Source organism: Thermobia domestica, chromosome 3, assembly GCF_964235325.1.
Source record: "Thermobia domestica chromosome 3, izTheDome1.hap1.1, whole genome shotgun sequence".
NCBI classification, from domain to species: domain Eukaryota; kingdom Metazoa; phylum Arthropoda; class Insecta; order Zygentoma; family Lepismatidae; genus Thermobia; species Thermobia domestica.
In genome coordinates, this window is record NC_137456.1 from 134,950,335 (window position 1) to 134,978,062 (window position 27,728).

The 27,728-nt window shown below is 35.0% G+C and overlaps 1 protein-coding gene across 1 annotated transcript in view; it reads left to right on the plus strand.

The window, feature by feature from the left end:
- The first annotated feature begins 7,479 nt into the window (after positions 1 to 7,479).
- The window catches only part of LOC145680757 (membrane-associated progesterone receptor component 1-like), a 29,658-nt gene continuing 9,409 nt past the window's right edge, over positions 7,480 to 27,728 (plus strand). The window contains exons 1-2 of the mRNA XM_081751737.1: positions 7,480 to 7,948; positions 14,438 to 14,587. Coding sequence (XP_081607863.1) covers positions 7,495 to 7,948; positions 14,438 to 14,587 — 604 coding nt within the window. The 5' untranslated portion in view covers positions 7,480 to 7,494. The remainder of the gene's footprint in view (positions 7,949 to 14,437; positions 14,588 to 27,728) is intronic.

Consider the following 27,728-nt stretch of genomic DNA (forward strand, 5'->3'; position numbering starts at 1 on the left):
CTTTTTCGCCATCAGGTGCGAGCGAATTGACGTACGAATTTAGTGTGTACACGATTTTGTTTATTAGAAAAGCTTCCCTCCCTGTGAAGGTCAACGGCTTGATTTCCCCTCCGTACTGGAGAGTGGTGGGAGGAAGGGGAGTTTCCTATCAGGTTGCCTGGAATAGATCTTAGTATATTTTGTCTCGACTCGAATTTGAGACGTCTCGTCTCGGATTCGAGTCGAGTCGAAACATAAACATATTTTTGAGTCGAGAAAGAGTGGAGGCAACATTTTTTCGTGACGAGTCGAGACGGGCTTAAATCTCGACTCGGCTCGACTGTGCACATCCTTAGAAACTATACTGGGGTGTTCATTTAACCCATAGAGATAGGTCTAACTTAACTTCAAAACGCCCATTTAATTATTTATTAAGATACATATAGTAGTTTTCTGAAATTTCTTCTTATAATGAAAACCCAAAACTACAAATCCATAAGGGTCTCTATTAGTGTTGTAAATAAAAAAAAACGTTCGTTTTTTTCAGAAATGTACGTTTTTTTTAAAAAAAAAGCATTGCCTCTCGTTTTTTTCTAAATTTCGTTTTTTTTCAAGTAGTCATTTCTAATGCATCTTACGTCTATTTAAGTATTAAATATTTTTATGTAGGTATAATCACCGTAAAATGCAACATAAATTAAACGCTAGATACTGATACGCTACAAATATTTTACAATTTACATGAATACCATACCTATTAACAATTCGGGTTTCAGCAGTTTTCATCAATATCAACTAAGAAATAAAAGTAGAAATGAAATTTTGTTTTTTCGTGAAAGCAGGTCTTTAATAAGTACGAAAATAATGTCACGAACAGTATAAAATTCATATAACTTGTCTAAAGATAAAAACTAATACTAATTTGCCTAATAGTATTTTTCTAAATGTCATATATAAATAATTTGTCGACTAGATACATATGATATGCAGAGCCGGCTCTACCATATATGCAAAACGTGCATTTGCATGGAGTGGCAAGTTTGGATGGTCCGGCAAAATCTGTCATAAGTATATTATTTAAATTAAATATTTCTTGTTGGAAACAGACTTTATGATGATGGTAGTTACATTTACTAAGCTGACCTTCTATTTGAATACTACATTCATAAATTATGTTTAGGATGCATTAGTTTAAGGCCACATGGACAATGCTAAAGCAAATAGTCGAATAAATCCGAGCACAAATTACTTGATTGTTGCCAAATGCAAGAATTCAATTCTCGAATAGTAGTGAATATCTGTTCCATTTAGTAAATTATCACAGTTTTGATATGACAACTAGTCTTGTTTTTGTCAGAAACAAGTTCCTTATCATTGAAGATAGAAACAAGTTTTTAAGAAAATTTTAACAGATATAGAAGAGAAATCAAGAAATAAAGATAAAAGAACTAGTTGCACTGGAACTGCAAACTGATACATTGAGATTGAAGCTCGATAGTGAATTCTATAAAAAGGATTACCATCTATCCTCTGCAGGTGTGTTTGCTTTATGTTTCACTAACATAATAGATTAATATTTAAAAAAAACACACACACAACGGGATTGCATTTTTAGTGAGTATTTAACCCTTATCCGGGCAACCGAGGCCTCCCAGGCCCAGTAGCTTCATTTTTCTAAAATTTCTCAATAACCATACATATTTAGAAGACATAAAATACTGAATTCTTCTATCTTTCGTCGAAGTTAAAATCATGAACATATCGAGTTGGTAAAGCTTTTTTTTTTTTTTAATTTGAAAATTTTTTCCTGACGTAACCGGGCAACCGGCGCCTAGGAGGCCCGTATAACTTTAATGAAATTCCTGTCAAATATTAGATCAAATTGTCACATAATTATATATTGAACACGTGACTATTGTAACCTTTAGTCGGAACAGTATGCGGCAACAGACATTGAATTTTGAGTGTTCTGCACTTAAAATATATACTGGGCCTGACAGGCCCCGGTTGCCCGTTTACGTTACAAAAATGTCTGGACCGGATTTGCTATTCTGCTTGGTCGGCTTACAAAAGCGTGACACGAAGTTTCGCTACTTGACAAAAATATATACCGGTACATTCTAGACTAGTCTGAACAGTAAGTGACAATAGGCATTGATTTTGTGTATTCTGCACTTAAAATATATACTGGGCCTCACAGGCCCCGGTTGCCCGTTTACGTTACAAAAATGTCTTGCCCGGATAAGGGTTAAGCCTTTCTGAGTGCAACTGCACTTACCCTCACCTTTGTTGTTCATGCTGGAGTAGCATACTTAAAATCATGACTTTTAAGATTTGTTCTTTCTGGAGAAAGGGGGAGGCGGCAAATTATGCCATTGCATGGGGCGACAAATTGACTAGGACCGGCCCTGATGATATATATATATAAAAGACACGAATATAGGATGACTCAAATTGAAGCAATGCAGGATGTTTCAAAATTAATATTAGGGTTTTGAAACTTTGTAGTATCTATTACAATTAACTTACAATTATAAATATTATATAAAATGAAAGAGCAACTCAAACAGTTTTGTACGCACGCATGTACATGCATTGTTTCTTCTGTCTGTCGTTAGAAACAGCAAGCAGCAAAGATGTAAACTGAGAGCAGAAAGTTTTTTGTGTTTTAATAAAGACTGAATCTGTACAGTGCAACGGTCTGTGTGAAGAATATTAAGGAGACGCTTGCAACTACATCCTTATCGTTTGCAGTTGCTACAGGTCTAAAGTCTACAGACTACGGTTTACATGCCAATTTCGCAAGTGAAATATTGCTGCATAACAATGAAGATTTTCTGGATCGTGTCGTCTTCAGTGGTAAATCGACATTTCACCTAAGAGCTAATGTGAACACTCATAATGTTTGTATCTGGCCGTCAGCAAATCCTCAGGAGATGGTACACTTGAAACGAGACTCTCCTAAATTGAATGTATTTTGTGCCATATGGCGGAAAGTTTATGGGCCTTTCTCGCCTATCGACTAGATGTGTGCCGTGTGACGAATGAATCTCACATTGAACACTTGTAGCAAAGACTGTTTGAGGTGCTCTTTTACTTGATGCATTGTTTATAATTGTACGTAAAATGTAATAAATACTACGAAGACTTAAAACCCCAAAATTCATTTTGAAACACCCTGCATTTCTCACCAACAGTGTTGGAACTAAGATGTAAAAAGGAGAAAATTTTCCTTATAAAGTTATTGTTTACAACTACGATAGTATTATTAGTCGAGACTATAACGACAACAACAACACGAGTTAGTAGTAAAACAAAATGTAATCAAATGTATACTCAGTGGCCCAGGTGGCCAAAGTGGCACACACGGGTGTGTCATTTGTTTAATCCACTCCTGTGTGGACACTAATTAAGATATCGGGATATTATTCTTGCAAAATATGGTTGGACTATAGTTTATTATATTAATTTTTTCTTCTGGTGTCGAATTTCCTTCTCAAATTTCACCCCAGCCAAAAATGCGAGAATTTTCTGATTACAAATTTCCTTTACTACTTTTTCCCTGTAACTTTCTTTGTTGTAGAAAGACCTCCTTAAGACTTGCCAAGTAGATACCTCGGATGGATACCTAACTGATGACATCAATTGGACGGGCCTGCGCGCAGTGTTGCCAATTAGGGAAATTAAAATTTTCCTAAATTTGGGCAAAAATTAGAAATTTTTATTTATAAATCCGTACCTATACGTCCGAGTGCAAGCCAACTTACGCCAATCGAACATTTGTCCTTACTTAAGAAACGCAAGTTCAGATCGTTACAATGGGATAATTAGGGAACGCACGAAGAATTCATATTTAGGTTCTAACCCTTGATTTTTCTAATTTTTCCCTACTTTTCTGTTTACCGTAATATATTTTTGGTAATTACAAGTTTTGTTCCTTAAATATCGTCATAACACTTGTAGAATATATTAGTGGTGTACCAATGTTTAATTTAAGATAGTTTACGTCTGTCTGGTAGCAGTATTACCAGATACAGAAAATTTTAATTCCAGATTTTATGGGGAAATTTTGGAAAAAATATCTGTTTTGTCTCTATTATTCCCCTCTTGTTGGCTATATCGGACCAAACGTACCAGTATCTGGAAGTCTCGTCTTTGCTCTACACAACGCACTATAGAAAGTTTAAATAGGATAATTAGGGGAAGTACAGTTGAGGTTTACAGTAGACCTTGTTCTCTAATTGGGAAGATAAATGTGATTTTTTTTAAAGGTAGAATGAGATATTTTTTATTGACATGCTTACTTTATTAGATGTCATACTACTTGTAGGATATATTAGAGGGATACCAAATCTTATTTTAAGATAGTTTTTGTGTGTGTCTGATAGCAGTGTTGCCAGATACAGAAAATTTTAATTCCAGATTTTAGGGGCAAATTTTGGAAAAAAATCTTTTTTTTATTTCTATTATTTCCTTCTTGTTGGCTACATTCGAACAAACGTAGCAGTGTCTAGGAGCCTCATTCTTAGCCTAAGCAGTGCACCATAAAAGGTTTCACTAGAATAATTAGGGAAAGTACAGTTGAGGTTTATAATAAACCATGTTCTGTAAGTGGTAAGAAAATGGTGAATTTCTGAGGTAGAATGAGATTTTTTTTAAAATTTCATGCTTACTTTGTTATATATCGCCATGATACTTGTAGGATATATTCTTGGAGTACTAAGGTTTATTTTTAGATAGTTTTCGTCTGTCTGATGGCAGTGTTTCCAGCCAAAACAATTAATTCCCGCTTTTAGGTGAAAAATTCGGAAAAAATTCCCTTTTCCCCTCTAATATTACCCTCTTACTGGCTACATTGAAACAAACGTACCACTACCTGAAAGCTTTCTCTTTGCCCTACAGAACGCATCATAAAAAGTTTCAATAGGATAATTAGAGAAGTTGTAGCCCCGGCATATTTGATTTTTGCTTGTGAGGCGTAAAAAGTGTCAAAATTTCATGTGTATGACAGAATTTTTTCTTTCTCTCTTTGGATGGAAGCAAACGACTACAGAATTTCACTGTACCTTGTCAACACACCAAAGATTCTTTTTGGTGATTTGAACCCATATAGCAGGAGTGGTACTAGATACAAAAAAAATTGAAATTCGGTTAGGGATTTTTTTGTAAATTTTCACCCCTACATTTCCCTCAATCATTTCTTACCCATTGGCAACACTGCAATGCAACTTACACCAAAAAATAGTCACATCTATTTTCTAAAAAACAAGGCCTTAACCATATCAATCGAATGAATGGTTTTTGAGCAATAAGTCACTAACTGGAAATGTAGGAAAACGCCAGAAATGACCTGGGGCCGAAAGGAATAATCACACAATTTTGCTAGTATATACGTATAAAGAAACAAAAGATTTGTAAGTTACGAGGGCTTCGACTCAAGTTCTGTTGATTATTTCAATAATCTCCAACGTAAATCAATAAATAATAGTTGCCAGAAAAAAAACAGAAATTTGAAAAAAAAAACATGAAAAAGAACGATGTTTTTATTGAAAAAAAACTTCACAGAAAAAAACCGTTTTTTTACAACACCAGTCTCTATTTTATGACGTCATAAAATATATAATTCCTTATATCTCAGTTACTATATTAAATATTGACGTGGAATTTTCACTGTTTTACACGACTCGATGTTCTTTTGAAACTGCCCAAAGAAAAGTTAGAACTGAACTAATTTTTCGATAGAAATTGTGCCGAGATACTAATTTAACCTATAGGAGTACCATCTTCGTTCTTGTTGGGCATCAATAATTGTTTCCGAAATTCTAACATTTAATATGTTTCTATTTCATAGTGTCTCTAAGAACTCCGAAACAATATAGGAATGTACGTTTCTTTTAGATTATAAGTACTCTAGAAATTGATGTTAGACCTTTGCAATTGATTTTTCAAAATTGTACTGTTTAGTATGCAAACTCTACATACTTATAGTATCGTTATTTATTTTCCCATATTTCGGTAACCGTTGGATGTACCGACTTGCAGTTTTCAATAAACACACCCTGTAACGTTCTTTAAAACTTTCTTAAGACATATTTTGGAAATGTTTAAAAATGTGAGTTTTGCGAACCCCATGCACAACCGGGGTTAGATTTGATTAGGCCTTAAGCTATTGAAGGTAATGAGCCCCTATATCCAGCCAATAGTTTGTCAATGACAAATTGTCTGCACTGCAGTGTATAACTGTAATGCTACATGTTGCTATGCAACCAATCCATGAAGAACGTATGCACTCTATGTGCAAAAATGAGCAAAGTAGTTATATTATATTACTTAATAGTAGTTATATTAGTAGTTATAGCAAAGTAGTTATATAGGGGGAGTAGGCTAGCAGGAGAGGCCAGGCCCGTATCCATGGGCGGCACGGGAGGCCGGAACCCCTAAATTTTTATTGCCCCCTTAAACTTTTTACGGTAGACTTGTAAATGACAATATGGTTGGATCAGGCCCCTCTAACTTCTACCGGGCCCCCTAAATGTTTCAGCTGCTACGGGCCTAGGAGGGACCCCATTACTTACACCATAAGAGCCTACACAATACAAAATACTGTTAAAATATGTTAAGTTTTATAACTTACTTTTTATCCTATAGTTTGGAATTGTATATTCACTTTTTTCTGTAATTTTTGGGGGCTCTCATGAGAGTGAGGTCCTAGCTTATACGTAAATCCGACGCTGACCTCATGGTATCCAAACCAAATATGGGTGTATGTGTGTTTTTGATTGAAACTACTTTTGAGGTTGTTTTTAGGACTCAGTAATTATTTTTTTCGAAATTGCACTGCCTAGTACGCAAACCCTACACCTCTTTGATGCTATTCTTTATTTCTCCATATTTCGGTAAGGTGTATCGAGTAAAGAGGCGGTAACAATCTTTAAATTTTAGACACATATACTGTATTTCTAAATATTAAAAAAAATCAGAAGTTACGTAGTACCCACGAACCCATTGGGGTACACATCTACTTTTGAGTAAAAATACATTTTGAGTTGTTGTTTAATCCTCAATAGACACTTTTCCGAAATTCATCGTTCTTATACCCGAAACCCAAAAGTCCATATACGACAGCCTATATTTCTATCAAATGGGAAAAGCCAATGTGATGACCTTCAAAACATGGAGTTCAAAAAGTTCAACGCAGACATCCTCGAGCGCTGTAGAGGACAACTAATAGATTATCTCGTAAATACCCTATAGTAGATTAAAATACCTCTGGGAGTAATTGAGGCAATAATTGGAGTGTAGTACTACTGTTAATAAAATAAAGAAAAGTATAATAATTGCGTAGATCTATGTTTAAAGTTGTCTCAGATTCCTCACGGATTTCAAACTCATACATCTATTTAATCTTTCTGTTATTTTTCTTTAATTCGTAACTTTACAATAAAAGTATGTCTAATACTACTTTTACGTTCATACTATTTAAGATCATAACAAGAACAAGAGAAAACTGTTGAAATGAGATTGCAGCAGGAAGTGATAAAGCAGAAGCCAGTAGCGTATTTCTTACTTCAGCTGTTCAAAGTTTACTTCGCGTTCTTGCGGTCTGTGAAGTTGTATCTCGCATGGCTGCGGACGGGTAAAACACTTAAGATGGCTGATGAGGGAAGTACAACGGCGAGTTCGGAGAGCGGGCTCTCCTTAACAAGCATGTTTTTAGAAATAGTGCAGAGTCCTATTAATATAGCACTCGTCGGAGTAATTACGTTACTTGTGTACAAAATTTTGAAGAGCCGACAGAAAGAAGAAATTGTAAAGCCAAGCGAACCTGAATTGCCAAAAATGAAGAAGAGAGATTTTACATTGGAGGAGCTTAAAAAATACGATGGTAATGGTCCTGAAGAACGAATTCTTGTTGCAGTAAATGGAAAAGTGTTCGATGTTACAAGAGGAAAGCGTTTTTACGGCCCTGGTAAGATGTAAAGAGGGTTTATTTTTATTTTATAGTCTTAACTTACGTATGATAATGGTACTGACCTCTAAGCGTCACTTTAGCTTGACTTTCTGCAAGTAACGCGGTAAGATCTCAACGGAAGTTCTGTTTTTGAATTGCCTTAGGGTACCACAATTAAGATCGTCATAGAATTTTAGTTATGTAATATGATAGCATTTTAGATCAATTAAATTAACGTATAGACTATCATAAATAGTCTTGTGTTTAAACGTATTTAAAATTTTATATATACCTGTGAGGAATGAAGTACAGAAAGACCACATTTGGAAAATTACATGTTTATGTGCTAGCGCGAAAGATAATTTATATGGAAATTTGCATTCTTATGATGTCTTTCTCAGTCCATATGCTAATATATTTCAGTGCATATGCATGTGTTGGTAAAATGTTTTGTGTGCTCATATGATAGCTACGTATGATCCCACAGCAGGCATTAATGCATCTGGTCAGAATTTGTGTTAATTCGGAGGGTAGAAAAACTCATATAATTTAATACCAACATGTTAAATCTATTTTAGAACCTTCAAAAGGGGAAAAAATGATAGGAACACGTGTAACAATATGGTGTATAGTAACGAGTCGGCAGTATGATTAAATGTCATATAATTGCATTAATATTAAGAAAATCTGAATAATATATAATATCAGGTCTCCTTAGGTAGGATTCTGGCTTTCCACAATTAATTGCCGGTATGAGATTTAAATCTCTGTAATTTATCTTTATTTTGGATTGAGTATAGCCCGCTCCCCCCAGTGATTTTTAACGAATCACAGTGATTCTAACGATTCATATTAGTTCATAATGAATCGGAATCGCATGTTATAAAGATTTAAGATGTAAATCTTGTGGTAAGGAGGTTTTAGTATAAGTAGTAGTATTAGTAGTAGTAGAAATAGTAGTAGTAGTAGTAGTGGTGGTGGTAGTTAGTAGTAATACTACTACTATTAGTAGTGGTGGTAGTTAGTAGCAATACTAGTAGTAGTAGTAGTAGGAACGGGTTAGAAGCCCCGCAGGGGTTGGTTGGGTTCTGTTCTCGATATAAGTAGTAGTAATAGTAGTAGCAGTAGTAACAGTAGTGGTAGTGGTAGTAGTAGTAGTAGTAGTAGTAGTAGTAGTAGCAGTAGTAGTAGTAGTAGTAGCAGTAGCAGTAGTAGTAGTAGTAGTGACTCTTCCAGTTCCGGTGACAAAGAACTGGGAGGAGCGGGCTATACACAAGCCTTTATTTTTTCTAAATTATAGTTTTTATGTTTGGAGAGCGAGACAGAGAGAAAGAAAACGGGTATTTATGTAGTGATGAAGCATATTTCAATTTCTCGCAACTACGGTTAGGGAATAAGAATTCAGTTTTTCACCTTCCCCACGTAACACATTTCGGTAAGGGAAAGGAATAAATAGCTCCCCATCTGTATAAATTGATTTGGTAATTTTACAGTTGAAATTAGTTACTTCAAATTAGAATGGTAAGTGATAAATTAATACTAGCAAATTATTCCACTACCTCTAAACAGATTTAGTTCAGGTGCGCACAAAGTTAGTGGTTATATCTACTAATTTTGGCGGAAATTTGGTGCAGATTGAGAATGACCCAGAATAATGAAAATTTTCAGATAAATTCGATCACTAAAGAAAGAGGGGGTGATGGCTGAAGGAGTTCAGGCAACTCTTGATTACTTATAAGCGCATATATATATATATATATATATATATATATAGTTCAGTGATTTCAATTAGCGCCCACCCGTGCAACTTCGGCACGCTAGCTCTGTGCTACTCTACTGATCCGCTCGTTTTGATCACTGCGCTTTATTTTGGGTTAAGAAACAAATTTCTTAGAAGGATTCCTACCTACATTGTAATTCGTTAGCAGAACAATTCTATATAAAGCATCGGGAGATCAGTTTGGCGAAAAGATAAAAAAACAATCTTGTCATATTGTACGTCTGTATTACTTGCCTGAAGAAGAAAAAAAAATAGTTTTTTATGTTACTTATGTAAAGTAACTTTGTAATTCCAGGGTGCCACGTACTAAGCTAATCGATGCTTAATAAGCTTAAACTCCAATATGGCTGCAAATAGCAACCGCTCCGGCTCCTGCATTCTGATGGGTTACAATTTGAATTCCCCATGTATAGATTGAAAGCCATAACACTTCAGTGGACTGTCGGTGCGTAAGCGTAGTCAGTAATAGAAATCAAGATTACGCTGCAGGCAGTTTTAAGCAGATATGCATTCTCGCAGTTTTCAAGTTACTTGAATCACCGCTATAAAAATTCCAGCCTAATCACATTTTTTCGGTTGATTTTTGTGTATACCAACAAAACTGTTTTGAGTTTGGGTAGTTCGTAAGATATAATGAGCCGTGACCAAGGATGAGGGATGGCATGTGTTCACTTGATACTTGCGGTTACCGGCTACAAATTCGAGGGGGTAATTACTTTCAAAATCATTGATAATGTACATATATTTTGTTGAACGTATACATTGGGAATATCAGTTCCCAAACCATTCCTTTTAAAAATAAGGTATAAGTTCATTTTTAATCGACTAGAGGTGCGTAACCAGTTGTTCCAGAGCGAAAACTAAACGGAACTACTAATCCGTAGATTTACTGTATTTTTCTTGTTAAAAGAAGAAAAAAAGGTCAGATTTATTACCAAAAGCCAGTTTGACCCACTTTTCAAACAGTTAATGGTCAAACATATGACCCAGTTTTCATCCAGTCAATGGAGGAAGCATTTTTTTTTTAAATCAGGTTTACGTCATTTTGCATCTTTTATTCATGCCGACGCTACGGTATAGTGTTCTAGCAGCGCTCTTACCTAAGATACTGCGTCGAATACATGTTACTGAGCGAAGGATTTCTTGTTCCAAATTTCCTATCTTTTTATTCCAATATGGCCGAATCTAGTTAGTTTCGTGCTTGGTGTGATTTATTTGGTATGTATTACAAAACTCTTGTTGCTGCTCTCTTCGCAAACATTTTCAGGAGTAGGCTGCTTAAAAAATTAAATGATCTGAAAAATTTTTAATGCCAAATTTTCGTTTGCTTACTACAATCTTCTACCTTGTTAGCTGGCTGGGGTGTGGAAAAGGTTAATTCGTACTCTTGAACAGGAAGAGGATTGTAATGGGCGGCCGAAAATTCAGTATTTAAAGAAATCTTGTTTTTCATACTGTTAGAGCTTTTGCTTAACGTACCGTTAATTAAGTTTTTCCTAATTTTTTTTTCTGTATAAATAAATTCTTTGATAGAATTCTTCCTGCGAAAGCATATGGACTATTTAACTATTGCTAAATTACAGTAAATTACTGATATGAAAAGTTTTAGCAATAGAACCATACCGATATCTCGATAGGTATTCAGCGTGCGTCGAATTTTACAAGAATCACTTAATCTCTGTCACATTTTGTGTTTTTGCATAATTTCGCGTCTGGCATATAATACGTCCTTCTTACGCATGATTGAGGACCCTGAAATTTTTCTTAATGAGATGTTCCGCCTAATTTGGGGCAGGTGGCAACTCGAGACATACGTTAACTCTTTGAAATGTTCAGTAAAAAAAAAAAAAAAAAAAAAAAAGCTAATTAATATTTTAACGTTTTGCGATTCTCTTTAGTCTGAAGTAGACGGTATGTTAAACTTTGATTTGACGAGCTGCAAATTTGGATTCTAGTTAATAATTGTTTTATCAATCTATAGGTTAGTAGATCTCTAAAGGAAAGTATAGTTCCCTCAAGAAAACTGTTCTTTTATGTTCAGTTTGAATATATGACGTGAGGCGTGACATTACATGATAATCATATATTTAAATCTTTGTATGTTTATTATGCATTTCCAGATGTGATGTAAAGGAAATCATGGTTTACATTCATGTGGATGATACAGTGAGTGGACGTTCAAATTTTACGTGACACTAGTTACTTCGTCTTTATTTTTTATTTTTTAAAATCCTCTTTGTTTGACTATCCAACGATCTAATTGTATTATTCTATTGCTTTTTGTGTTAGATGACTGAGTCACCTTCATGACTCAGAACTACGATGTATAATTGTGCTTGTAAAAGTGAAGTTTGTGTGGGATAGTTACTCCTAAGGCTGGGACATTTATGTGAGAGAGAAGTCACTTTTTGTGTTTAGTTAGTTTCACTTTGATTGCTTTTTAAGATCAAATCCACATTCAAAAGAGATCCTTGATTTAGCATATTTCTTCAGTGAATAAATTGTCTGCTTTGATCCATAAACTTGGATATGGCTGTATCTGAACAGTTTGGTGACTCAGGCAGATACGATTTAATGTTTGTAATTAATGAAATACAATTCAGAATATCACCATATGTTGTATACTACATATAGTTTTTTGGTAGAAATACTTATTCTTACATTTGAACTCCAAAGCAGGGAGAAGTAATGGACTTTATTAGTAGCGAGTGGGCAGAGGGTAAATATAAAAAAGGTATGTTTTAGAGATCATTGTTTAACATTTGTGTTATTGCTTCGCGACACGTTCGTGGTCTTCTAAATTTCACGTCAACTCTAATTTTAACAAATAATTTTAGTGTTATTGCCATATTATGTGGCATACAGATTAAAGAAACAAGTATTCTTGTATAGGGTTCATGAAGTCTTTCACATCGGCGAGGTACAGATATAAATCACAAAGTATACTTTTAAATTATTTTGTTATGAGATACTTTTCAGTAATAACAATAATAATTTTTGCGACGACGCTATATTCTGAGATCCTAAGTCGTCAGAAAATTGCTAGCAATGGGCTTTACGTTATGAAAGTTGATCCTGTTTTGTTCTCTCCCTAACCATGCTATGTAGTTTTAGCTCAGAGCATCTGAAGGTTCCTTTAATTCCATGCTCTGTATATGGGAACTGGAATATGTTTCACTACATGCCTGTTGCGTGTAAACGAAGGAAAAGTTTAGAAAAGAAAATGGTCAACAGAAATAATCGCTTTACTGCCATTGTGGATATGAGATCTTTATTGTTTTAGTATTCTGTTCAGGGAAAGTTCTAGCTCATACACCTAAACTATCGACATTAGGTCACAAGTCAATAAAGTAGGGATATTGCCAGTTTTTTCCTTCCCTCTCCATGGTTAAAAAAAGATAGGAAAACTGGAAATAATGAATTAGGATTTAATATTAGGGTTAGATATGCATGTTGAGAAATCAAGGGATGGTAATAGACTACGTTAAGTATTTTAATGCATTATTTTTTAAGTCAGTCTGTTTACTTGAGAGGTTTGTCGTGAAATTAAAAAAAAAAAAAAAAAAAAATGAAAAAGATACTCCCCGCCTTATGTTCATTGATAGTGTTTTGTAGTCAGGTTACCCAATTTTAGAAGACAATGTTACGAAAGTCTGATATCTTTTCCCTGCACTCCAAAAGAACAATAAATGTGAAATAAGTGGCAATTCAGGAACTAATCCCGTAGTAATAATATGCTTGTCAGTAAAGGCAATGAAATATCACAATTTTACCAAACATCACGACATGTACCACTCAGGTAAACAAACTTTGACTTTTAATAGAATTGTATTGTAGTTTTATTTTAAAGATACGAACTCACTACGCCTATCAAAAATTGCTTCGAAATAAGGTACTCATTTGGTATTTAACTTATCAGTAAACATCTCATAATGTATATAAAAATGCTTTGTGTGTGTGTTTGGCAAAGAAAGAATGAGGAAGAAAGAAAAAAATCAGCTATTGGTAGAGACGTATGTTTTCGAAATGGTTGTAGGTTTTTACTGAAAAAGAAAAATCTACTTTGGCATGCTTCTACTGAATACCGAAAAACAGTTATATCCTCATTTACCGTGAAAGCGAGTGTCGAATTATGAGAAATTCTGATATCGAACATCTTTGTCTTTAGTTATACCAGAACGATTTTCCTGTTACTTACGAATAACACATTGCTGAACAGATCATGGTATATAACGTCATAACAGACTCCAATATATTAACAGTAACGAACTTAAGAAAACATAGGTTGTTTTACATCATAGTAGCTTGTAAGTACTCAAGATCTGCATTGTAAAATTTAAAATTCTTCAACTTTCGTATATCTTGAGAGAGAGAATGAGTGTGAAAAAGAAAAGTGCTGTAAAATTCAACGGACAACTTTAAGAAAATATTGAAGTTGAAAATCGGCTAGGTTGAAGAAGCTCTGCAATAATTTGTTAATGCAAATTTTATAAATTACAGGAGAAAAAGTAAAACTGATTTGCAGGGTTGTTTTTAATCTTAACTGTGCTACATAAAATACAGTTAAAGCTTCGTAGTCTGTCATTCTGCTGAGCGGGAGGCCGGGGATATGATTTCATGCTAGTTCGCCAAATTTTCAGTTGTTTCCCACATATTTCATTGTTTGTAAACTAAATCTAGGTAAGCTAGTGTCAAATAGTTTTCACTGATAATATTGTTATTTGCAGGTGGTCCATATTCCGCATTTGCTGGCCACGATGCTTCCCGAGGCCTAGCTACTTTCTCTGTTGACACTGCCAAAGAAGAATACGACGATTTGAGTGACCTAAATACGATGGAAATGGAGTCGGTGAGAGAGTGGGAGATGCAGTTTACAGGTAACTTAAAGTACTTCATCTTAATTATTTCAAGTGGGACACTGGCGTCCAGTACTACTTATTTACTTAGTTTAATGGCGTGGATAGACTATCTTGTATATATCACTTTGAGTCTTGAATATTTAATACCTTCGGTATACTTTTGCAATTATAGTTTAGTGGAATTTTTGTGAATAAAAATTGCATATCGAAGAGCTGTTTAGTTATCAAATAGTTGACCTGGAACTCAGTTCAAAGTAAAACATCGAGGCATGTGTTTTAAGAAATCTATATAAATAGACTTTTGATTTGCTTGTAGCCAAGGAAGTTCTTGTTGCTCAAAGAAGCGGAGAAGCAGTGTTCGTAGAAATAATAAGGAACTGTTAGAGATATGCTGTTGTGGAAACTTTTGCTTTAGTCAACGTTCCTACTCGAAACGAGCTGAGAAAACATTGTGATTTTCAAAAAGTATCGAAACTATTTTTCTATGTAACTATTCATAAATCTCACGCAGCGTACCTTCTGTGTCCATGTAAAAGAGAAAGAGAAGGGAAAAAATGCTTCAATATCAGTTGTATAGGCACTTATTTCTGAGGAAGTTTTTTCAAAAAGTATCGAAACTATTTTTCTATGTAACTATTCATAAATCTCACGCAGCGTACCTTCTGTGTCCATGTAAAAGAGAAAGAGAAGGGAAAAAAATGCTTCAATATCAGTTGTATAGGCACTTATTTCTGAGGAAGTTTTAATTTTATACAAGAAGAGAAATTCTGTTATCAAGCATACCTGTTTACAATAGGACAGTTTTCCTTTGTTAAAGTTCTACAGCTGTAATTTAGATCGTAGATCAAATTTCGGTTTGAATTTGGGATGGGCAAAACCGGTTTCTAGAAAAACCGAAACCCGAAAAACCGACATTTCGGTTTTCACCGAAACCGGTTTCGGTGAAAACTTTTGGAAAACGCACAAAACTATTTCTGTGCTAACGGATTCGGTTTCCGGAGAACAACGAAACACTATTCTGGTCAGAAATAGAACAAATTTTGGAATGATAATGTGTGAGGAAACGGGAGAACCCGAGAAGACCCACGGACACGATGTTGTCAACAAACTAACTTGGCCAAGGATCGAACCCAGGACCCTACACACTAAGGTAAAAACTCTCCACTATATCAAGGAGAAGGTTTATAAAAGGCTCTTTTTAAGCACAGAGTTGTCTACAGTAGGAAAACGTATATTTCGAGTAGTAGAAAACTTATTTTTTCTAATGTGTATGGACTCCTTTATTATTTTTTTTTCTTGGCACTTGACCTAACTCGGGGCGGGAGAATGCATAATTTTTAAATAATAATAATAATAATAATAATAATAATAATAATAATAATAATAATAATAAAGTGGATTGAAGGGGCAGTTTCTATCAAAAATTGGTATATATGCATTCCTTTCTATTATTTCTCAGAATTTGAAATCTTTTTCTCAAATTCAAATTTTTTCCAACTCCTGTTCCACTCAAAAAATTTAAAAACCTGACTGCTTTAGATATCAGAAGTCCTTTCAGTGTAAACCTCTATACTATGTACTATGTGATTCTATCCCCGGCTGGACTGCATGTGATTCAGATCTCTTGTTAAATATTGTGGATTTGTCTCATTGGGATGGTACTAAAGCGGGACGTTAAGCTTGAATCGAACAAAAACGATTACTCGAGTCAAGTAATATCTGAGAGGGTACAAATATTATTTCTTTCTGGCAAGTCACATCAAACGCAACTAACAAATTTAAAGCGGAAAACTATTTCATCAATCAGTATTCAAAATAGATGAGTTTTTGAAGTAATAAATGCTCTTTTAAATGTCTTAACCACCTGGATTGCGTAATTGAATCTACCGAAAGTCGGTTCATGGTTATGGCAGCGAAAATCAGGATATTTTATCCATAATCGATTATGTTCTGCCTGCAAGATCTGCTCTTTCGCACTTCTAGCAGGTATTGCATAAACCTTTAATGGAGTGCGGAATATTCCATTTCCCGAGAGCCCGTTTAAGCAATCCGAGGCTACAGAAATCAACTTGCGATGCATAGGGTGCTTTTACCTGTATGTCTCATCAATATGATATAAACTCAAGACTAGTCTAAAGGCTATACACAGGGCTTAAAAAAATCTTACTTGCAAGTTCTAGCTAGCCAAAAAAATCTAATAGCCAGATCATTTTGTAGTCACAATGTTTATACGAATAAACAAAAATAATTTTGCAACGCAGTAAACATATCAATACATTATTTATTTTGTTTATTGGCGTGTGTCTTACAAATAAAAAATCGACATCTGCTATTTATTGATCAGACTTTATTCGTCAAATGTAAAAATGTACTCGCCACTGGCGAGCAGATTTTTCAAACCCTTGCTATACACTCCATGTAGACAACAATAGAAGGGTTGGCTTAACTTGTAGTATTGTCTTGATAGATAACAACTTTGTTGGCATCTTTACTGTATGAGAATTGAAATCAGTCCGGCATAAATACTTGATATATTTCGGCGAATTAGATTTGGCCATTGTAGTTGTAACCGGCCACTACCTAAACTCTCATGGAAAACTTTCTTTGTATTCTTATACCCAATCATTTACACTTTCAGACAAATGTGATTGTATTCTGCGTTAGTGGGTTTGGGTGATGGATTGAATTCTTCAGTTTTTTACAACGGCAGATAAGCACTTTGGAATAGGATGTTTGCATGTCCTTAAGAAGTTCCAGCTGCTTCTGGAGTTGTGTTGCCAGTTTGATTCTGCTGTAATACATTAATAGCTTTACCGAAAATGCTTGCATTGCTTCCTTATTCGACTTTGGAGTCTAATGTCTGAACAAGCACAAATGTTCCCCTCGTGAATAAGTATAATTTTCGGCACCATGTTCTCGTGGACTTGGCTATTAAACTAGTAACTGTGTTCGTAAAGTCTGTGCATTTCCGTAGACAGATAGCGTTTGGCGATTTGGCTTTCATTATTATTGCCAGAAACTTAAAAGGAAGTAATTTTTTCTCCCATTTTTTGCTGCTTTATTAGTTTTTCTTTCTACCTTGCAGTTTCCTCTATTTTTCTTCAAACTTACATATTGATAATGCATTCTCCCCTCCTCCCGTGCGCTATTTCTGCTCCCTGTACTCTGCAAAACATTAATGAGGTATTCTTTTTGTGACTGTTCGTTTAAAACATTCATTTTTTGTGACTATTCAACGAAAAAAGTCCTTAAAGAGATCAGAATATCATAACCTATCTTTTACATTTGTTACCTGATTCGATAGGATACTTATACAATATGCATTATTTAAACAACGTAAAAACGCCTAGAATTTGCAATTGTGAAGATTTCGGTGAAATGTGGTTGCCTTCGTCAGCACAATTTTCAAATAGTTTATTTTGTGGAACCACATCCTATTGATTATCTTCTGAATATCATCTCTCTTGATTTTAGTATTTCATAAAATTTCTTTTATACCTATAAAATTTAATGAACACAAACCTGTCTTATGTACCTGACTGATAGAAGTTAAGAGTCAGTCTACCGGAGAAAATTTTTCAATTCTCCGATTTTTCCGTCAATAGATGGCTCTGAATGTTGACTTTTTCACCAAAAAAAGAACCTTTCTTTTCATCCGTTTCTAACCTCTTCCTCTCCCTCACTTTACAATAGGGGTGAGGCTATGGGTAAGGTTGTTCGTAAACTTCTTGGATTCCTACATGATCAACTAATTTATTTCTTCGTCACAGGATGGTTCTGTTTTTTACTTTTTTCTCAACCATCTACTTTGCAAGGAAATAAAAACAAGAAAACCAGAACTATTTATTGCCATTCGTTCACACTATCAGCAAGAGGGAATGGAAATAGGATGCAGTCATTTCTTCGATATTCTTTTTACTGGTTTGGAGATACGTTTTGCAGAAAGAGAAGCAACTCAGTGGAAAAGTGCTTCTTGGATCACTAAGTCACAACCAGACAAAATACTTTCATTATTTTATTTTGTCCAATAAAGAACATTATGAAGTAAGCATTTAAAAAACTGGCGCCCGTGTACGTAACTCCGGTCCTGAGCATTGCAACCGTCAGCATGAATATCCTGGCTGCTTTCCCGGTTACCCTTCAGAATTCAATAGACAGATGTAACAAATAAATACGAAACTTCAATTAATATAACTTTTCAAACTACTTGACCCCTACATAACGTGCTTAATTTGCTAGAAATGTTATTTTTTATACAATAGAACTGGTAAACTTATTGAGCACGAGATCCCCAGTTTAAAATTATGTTCAGCCCGGGACTCGAACATCGAAACAGGATGGTGTTGAGATGAGAAGAGACCTTGTATAGTCTCGGTCGATAAATAGCGATCTCGGTCTCGTCTCGATTAACAGATGCTTGTCTCGGTCTCGAGGTCCAAGTCTCGCTCTCACCTCGGTTGATAAATAGCGGTCTCGGTCTCGTCTTGAAAGTCTCAAAATAAGTAGTGTGGATTAAAATTGTGAAAGTATTATTATCGTAAGTCTGTCGTTTCCGCTCCTTATTTTTGCCTTCATTTTTCACTTAGAATTATGGTATGGTGTAGGTCTACCTCTTCATAGCTAATTTGCTAGCGCTAATGCTTTCCATGCGTGTGTTCCAGGTTGTCATCAGTGGGTATATCATACCTGAGATAAAACCCTAATAGTAACCCATATTTCACTTTCAGCAATAGACTTTGTCTCATATAGCCTCAGTACTGCCTATACAAATAAACTCTATTAAATTAACTCCAGTACTATACAGTAGTTTATTTCATTCCTTCGAATCAAAATTGTTCAATACCCCTAACGGATAATGCAGCACATAGCAGCACGAATGTGTTTACTCGTAACGAAATTGAAATTTTACAATTTCTCGTTTATTATCCAATACATTCTGCTTTGACTGTCATTTTGAAAACAGAATATAGTGTTCACTATCTTAAAAAATAGGGTAAATTATTACTACAATATATTTTGTTTCAAATTGATCAAATGCTTTATTACCGTTTCACATCTCCCGTGTTTGACACTTTGTAACACGAACTTCCTGAACCTTGTGGTGGGAGCTACGACACTCATCTTTGCCATGTGTGGTTTCGGGTTGGATCAGCAAACAAATTAGATTTTAAGTCCGATGTTCCACATAGGTGGCGCTCACTTTAAGTACATTCTGTTTCTTATACAAGTTCATAAGATCGCAATGCATTACATAAACATCTATCTAGTGCAGTAACATAGATTAAGCTTATTCCTGAGCTCTCAGCGGTGCGTGTGATCTTTACTCGAGAAAACTAATCGTGCGTTCATTACGTTGAAATTTTATATTGAATAAAAATTACTTGCGAAACATGGACATACATATTTTATAAGTATATAGGTAGTTGGTAATTCGAGCTATCTGTATCTATTTTCTTTCTTTCTCGCCAAAACAAGAGATTCGTAACTTCCTACTTTTCTTTTGTATTAATTTTCGTAGTTTTGCTGTAACATGAAGGATTGAATAATCAAAAATAATTTCGCTGTACAACTTTCGTTAAATTTTGGATTCATTTCTCCCTACCTTATCTAGTGGAAGTTTTATATATATATAGGTAGACTATGCTAAGTCACTTTTTGGTGGAAATTCAGTTAAGAATACTTTTTAAATAGATTGTTCTTTTTAATGGTGTAACAATGTCAGTCGAAGAGCATAGGAACCGGTTTTTCGCTTCTTCTGTAAAGTTATGAAATTAGGACTTGTTTTAGTTTACCTCTGAGGTCCAGATATAATAAAATCATGACCATCATCATAATCACCTTTCAATCCACTGCTGGATGAAGGTCTTTCCAAATCTTTTCAACTATCTATCTTGAACACTTCTTTACCAGGTTACTCCCCAGTGGTTCTCGATTTCGTCACACCTTCTTGTAGGCCGACGTTTCCTAGGCTGTTTTTATCTCGTTGTATCCAGTCTAGAGTTGTTTTCATTTTAATTTAGGAGTTTACCCTTATATTTTTTGACAGACTTTACCCCAAGGAGTGGGATGATTGGTAAGCATCAAAGGAAATTCGCACCATACTGCATCAGAACAGAATCCTTTGTCACTTGTCATAATTAGAAGAATTTAGCGAAAGTTGTCGTCACAGAAATTTTTATCATATAATTTAAATGAGGAAGCTTCAAAATTTGGGGGAGATTACCCACTTTTATGCACTCGTATTTGTAATGGCAGATTTTAGCCACAACAGATGGGAATTATATTGACACCCTAAAATACTTAGGCCTACATACAATGTTTTGTGAAAATTGATAATTTTTAAATACTTTTTACTTGAAAATGATTTTGTATGTATGCAACCTTGTAACCTGGAGTGAACTTTACCTATATATATATATATATATATATATATATATATATATATATATATATAAATATATATAAACATTACTGGGGAATGCAACGCCAAAAATGGGGTTATTACAGTTCACTATAATTGGATAAGGTTTACGGGGTTGAGCGGATACACATAATGTTGATTTAGTAGAAACATAAAAGTTTTAGAAGTTTACTTAAAATAAAATTATATAGCCTATATATTGCAGGATACTTTCCCATTCTCTTTGTCAAAATCTGACAACATAAGAAAAAATGAAATGTAATCCCACGTTCCACGATTATGTCCGTTAGGTTAGGGAGACGTTGGTTAAAGCAAGTGAATGATGATGGAAGAATTCGTGGAATGAAAAGTAGGAGGAAACGGTAGCGCACAAAAAACACGGGCATGACGTTGCTCACCACAAATTTACTTGGGCGGGGTTCAAAGAAACCCATCCACCAGAAGTAAGCGCTTTACCACTGAGCCACCGTGCTCCCCCAAAACAACATAAAATTATAAGGGAAGCAATAACTTTCAAAGATAAAGTTACTGTCCGGATGATCATATCTATGAGGAGAATAGACTGGTACGTGTCCCTCCTATGAGCTACTTAAAACCGTTTCCTTCATCCGAATATTATCCTACGTAACGTGTGCATGATTCCAGATTCGATTTCAACAAGGATACTTAAGAATTTCGGTGTTGAACCAGCATATTGAGAACAATTACGAAGATAACTAACTCTATGGCCTATGGAACCCGGAGGTTCAATGCCGCGTTCACAAAAGCTCTCCATTGACTTGTATTCTTAGTCAACTGGAACCAGTTTCTACTTTGTATTCCTATTTCTGCGAGATCCATCTTAATATTGTCCTCCCATCTGCGCCTAGGTCTGCCTAATGGTCGTTTTCCATTTGGTTTTCCAGTCAAGACTTTGAAAGCGTTACTACTTTCTTCCATCGTAGCTACATGACCTGCCCACCTAAGCCTCCTGCACTTCATGACCCTAACAATGTTTGGTAAACCGTAATACCGTATAAATAATGTAGTCCCTTGTAATGAAGTTTCCGCCATTCCCCATTCCTGTTCCTCTTGGGTCCGAATATTGGCCTCAGGATCTTTTCTCAAATACGTTCAGTCTATGTTTTTCCCTCAGAGTAAGCAACCATGTTTCGCAACCATACAGAACAGGCATGATTATCGTTTTATATATTTTCAGCTTCAAATTTCTCGACAGCACTCGCGGCAAGATATTTTGAACTGAATAACAACACGAATTCCCTGCTCTTAATCGACATTTAATTTCTTCGTGAATATGATTTTAGTCTCACTATTGATCCCAGATATTTAAAACTATCCCCTTTATCAAAATATTTTAACGCATCCATGATCTGCCGTATTACGATCCCGACGCACTTCCATGTATTTAGTTTTCTCTGCATTTACTTCTAACCCAAGTCACTGCAAACGTTTAATAAGACCTCTGCATTTCTTTCTATTGTTCTCCTATCATCCCCTATTAAATTTACATCAGCATACGCCATAACCTGGTGAACTCCGTTCAACTCTAGACCCTTGTTGCTATCTTTGATTTTCTTTATAGCGTATTCCAGGACAAAGTTGAATAATAATGTCGACAACGCATCTCCTTGTTTCAGGCCATTATCGACGTGAAAGCTCGTGGACAAAAATTTTCCTACCCGTACTTTACTTTGGGATCCTGTCACCACGGCAGGGCGCATTCTCAGGTTGCGGATCGAGGAGAAAGCCTCTAGATATAGAGGTTAGCTGCGAATATACTGAATAAGCAGTCGCGGACAGACAAGGAGTGGTCCTCCAGCTTAAAACTTGTTCAGAAACATTCACATTATGAAGCTACACGAAATAAAACGAAGCGGAATCAGGTCTAGAAAGCTGTCATTAAAGTTGTACTAAAGCCATTATAAGGTGTAGGGCAAAATCGGTTGCCTTACTCTCTCCGACACAAATGCATGAAAATAATTAATACTTTGGCACACTGAATATTGCCACTATAACATACTAACTACGTTCCTATTACAAAGGAAATTTGCTTTAAAAAAAAAAAAAAAAAAATGGATGCTTGGTTTTATCAAATAAGACATTCCGTACGAATGATTTAATATCCTTTGATGAAATAAAAAAAAAAAAAAAGTTAAAGCTTAATCTCTTGCCTCTCATAAGCGCCTGGCCAGACTGGTCTGGTGGTTTGTCTGCAGTGCAAACTACGTAGTACATTTTAGGCTATATTTTAGAGTTTTGTGTTTCTGAAAACGAGGCTGGACTTTCTCCTCCCACACATTCCTTGTCAGTTTTCTTTCAACAGAAGTCCCCACCCACCCTTCCCTAACCCCAGCTACTACAGTGGACCTCTTGTTTGTTTCCCTTTGCCGAAAAGAAAGGAGAGGAAGGGAAAATCCATGTGGTGACATCTACCAGTTAAGACGAACACTACGACCACTTAAAAAGAAGAGAAAACGTATTAAAATATCGAATTTAATCAATGTATAATAGTTCGTAAATGACGCTTTTTTACGTTTAATATATGTATTACGATGCGTTTGAAATAACTCCTAAATTAAAAAGATAGTGATTTAGGGAGCTATGCCGTTAAAATTTCAAATATCGTGTTTTTTAAACTTTTATTGATTCACAAAGTTACCGTAACTTTAATCACATGTGTAATAAAAATATATTATGTTTTTGAGAAAGGGGTAGCATAGCTACATAGTACCATCCTATGTCTATAACATATCGAAAAATTATGACAACCTTCCACTTTGTTAATTAACAGGAAGCAATGAGAGGATGCATGTTTTTGCAAACAAATTTTCTGTGGGTAGGAAGACTCTTAAAGAAACATTGCTTCGAAGTCTTATTTGTTTCATCTGTTTCATTTTACTTCACTAATAAACATAATTGCTCGAAGCGAAGTTGAGATTAAAAGTTATGGTATTAAATTTTAGTCGAAACGCTCCAAGTTGGATAATACTGGATGTTTTTGAGTGTCTTTACCTTCACTGAACACTGAAACTGACAATCATAAGTTTTTGTATGTCAATATTATACGAAATCATCTTCCACACAAGGAATTTTTTACAAGATTTGTACAAATGCCTTCATGCAATGTAGGCTATTTATCTAATATAAATAAAGCAAAGTTTGCCTCTGTGTCTGTCTGCCTATGTGCGGCCAAGGACCTACTTTGGTCTAGGCCCCAGACCAAGGTGAAGGGTTTTTTAAAACTTCGAACCAGGGGTTCTCAGGGATGGAGAGGGGTGGGGGTTACCGAGACATGTAAAATAGTAAAAACTGGCCGATATTTGTGCCAAATTCATATTTTTCGCGGTCGCTGAGATCAATGGTGAAACTCCGATCGCATTAACTTCCAAATTCACTCCATTTTGCCTGTGGGCCGCGAGTTACCAAATGACCGATATTAGTGCAGGTTTCATAGCGAGTTATTTTTTTAACTAAAAATTACTTTTTTTTTTTCAAGTTGGCCATTGAAAGTTACTTCTTTTTTTCTTTCCAAATTTGTCACTAAAAGGTACTTTTTTGGGAGGCAAAGTGACTTTTTCGTGAGATTTATGTTTTGCGTTGGCAGTTCTAAGAAAAATATAAAAATAAATGGAAAAGGCAGAAACTTGTTACTCACTACTATTCTGAAAGCTTCACTACTTGCTGCCACATGTGAAACAGTTAGCTTTATTCTCACTTCAGCTTTTATTCTTTCTAAAGCACATTGGATGGTTGGTGATTGCTTAAGCTCTCAAGGTGGAGTTGAGAACCCTTCTGTTTCTATTTTTTCTTCTATCATAATGGTCTTTTAGTTTTTTTCTCGTAATAGTTAACACTCCCCTCAACGTTGTGTGTGTGTGTGTGGGGGGGGGGGTTCATGTTCGTCTTGTATTATGCTTCTTGTATGTTCTTCTTAAAAGTAGGTGATGAATTTGAATATTTTGTGGCTTTGAGAACTCTCAATGCTAAGTTAAATATAATGTTTGGGATGAAGAAATTCGGAAATAAGCCAGAACTGGTTCCACTTACTCTGAAGCTTCTTACATCTGCTAAGTCTGCGTAGCGTAACTACAAAGCATACTTAGAAAACCTAAGAAAGGAGGAAGCTCAAAAAGAAGTAAAGAAGAAGAGATGAAACAAAACAACAAAGAAAGAGGTGATGGAGAAATTGAAGGAAAAAAAGAGGCATGGTGAGAATTTGGTCACTTTTTCGTGTGCTTTGGGTCATTTTTCTACTATTTACAAGAGACCAGACCATTATGAGCCCTGTTAGTGTCAAATCCATTGTTTTCGCGGTCGCTCAGATTAGTGGTGACACTTTCATTAGCGATGACTTTCAAATTCAGCTACCATTGCATGCGGGCCGGGGTCACCTGCGGGAAGGGGGATATACCGAGACATGTAAAAGTAATCCAAAATTACCGATATTAGTGTCAAATCTATAGTTTTTGCGGTCGCTGAGATGAATGATGATACTCTCACAGGCGTTGACTTCCAAATACAGCTCCCGTGTGAAGAATGGGTATTTTCAGCTAGTCTATTAATGTCTTGACAATGCAGCCCGTAAATGGTTGTTGGATCACCAGATAACAATGAAGACTGAGGTCGGCCATCGGTGAACAGCATGACGGTCGGTTTGTCAAACATGTGCTAACCTCCCCAGTATACATAGTGTATCGATTCACAGCTGCATTATTTCTCTTGATTTAATGTGCTACTGTGAGTAACCCTTACTATAGTATCGAATTATAAAATGCCGGACTCACCATTCAGTAATGAAAGTCTCAATTTGAGAATCACTTAGCCTCTTATCTGGTGAACGGACCGAAAGGAAAGTTTGAAATGTTGATGAAAACATATGAAATAATTATCGTACAGCGCTAATTTGAAAATCTTGTATAGGCATAGCTGTGTCAGTCTACAGTACGTCCTCAGTATACTTGTGAACTTAAAAGAATTGCTGTATCACAGGAGGTTAATGTGTTTATCGGATTATCCATATTCATCTATAACTGTGTTCCAACTCTTTTCCAAATCTGTCGAGTTAAAATTTAATTTGGAATATTTTGCTTTAAAAAGTAAAGGAAAGGAAAAAGATACCTATCCCATCAGATATTAGTATTACGTTCATTTCTTTTACTCACATTGCACATTTGTTACTCGTGTGTTTCTGTTCTTTTACTCTTATAGGTATTTCTTTTTTGCATTACTAAGATTATATTCGTTGCACATGCATACGGAGTGATAAGCGCAGTGGTTTGTAACTGGTCTGAAAGATAACTTTTTTTTTCTTTAACATATATATTTAGTTTTATTGCCACATTGATTTAACATTTAAATTTTTGTTTCTGTATATGTTTAGACTATATGGTTTTGGTAAACTAGCCATTTTTGGTCTTCGTGAGGAAATACGTTTTATGTCTTCCAAGTTGTTATTGTGATTATACAGAAAAATTTCGCACGGAAGTATACAGGAGACTAGTAGCATATACAAAATATCGATTATAAGTAATTACACCTCTTCCAAATGATCCTTAATATATGGAAAGAAGTCTTCTGCAGGCCTCTGTTCCTTTACTGTAAAAAGTAAAAACAAGAGGAAATCTGAATTACAATGGATATATGAAGGAAAAGAAATATACCCCTGTACATTTTAGAAAAATGATTGAGTCATTAAAAGTACTTCCTTCCACCTCAAAGCATTAAGCCATATGGTCTCATAAACATCTAAATAAAACTTCGCTAAATCAGAATAAATATGGCAACAAAATCAAATAAAAATCTAGAAAGCGCTTGATGAAAGTTAATTTACAGTCGAGTTACAAGGCAGTCGAATCTACCAGTCCGTTTGCAACTGTGATGAATTTTATATCTTTAACACACACACACACATAATAATACAATAAATGAACACATCAGAGCAAGTAGTAACGAGTCTCTTCACAGGATTATCGCAACATTTAAAAAACAATGAATAACGTGACGTAGAAGGAATCAGTCTTACTTAAATGAGATAGTATTTGAAGGAAAACTATAGAGCCATTTTTTTTTTTTTTAATTTATTTATTGGAAGAAAACCTCGTAAATTAACATTAGACTGGTGATTTTGGAAATGAGTTGGAACATAGGATATGTATATGGATGCACATATTAAATATTCGATATGGCAACCCTGTTAGAGGAAAAAGTACACAAGCGTATGGAGGGCATAATGTAGACTGTAAGCCAGCTTGAACCTTAGATCTTGTAAATTAACGAGGTAAGATAATTATTCTATATAATATTTGTGTTTCTTTCACAATTATTTATTTAATGAAAGTAATAGGCGCGATTTTTAATACTACTTGAAAAATGAAGTATAGATCTACTTCGGTTGAATCTGTTTTAGAGTTTATATCTGAATGAGTTGAGTCACTTATACTCTGTAGCCTTTCTCTCACCCACATGTCATTCTTTTCTAACGTGTTTTGGTCCATCCATTTTTCAGATCCAGTTCAAAAGTAGTTTATAATTGATATTGGCTTTGAGTTAGAAATGTTAGTCTAATGAAAGAATCAGGCTTGTACTATCCCAAAAACACGGGAAATAAGACTCATCGTCTCCGTAAAAATAAATAAAAAAATAAAAATAAAAAAATAAAAATAAAATAAAATAAATAAAATAATAATAATAAAAAAAATTACAGGCAACAGAAATTACTTTCAAAGATAAACATTCGCA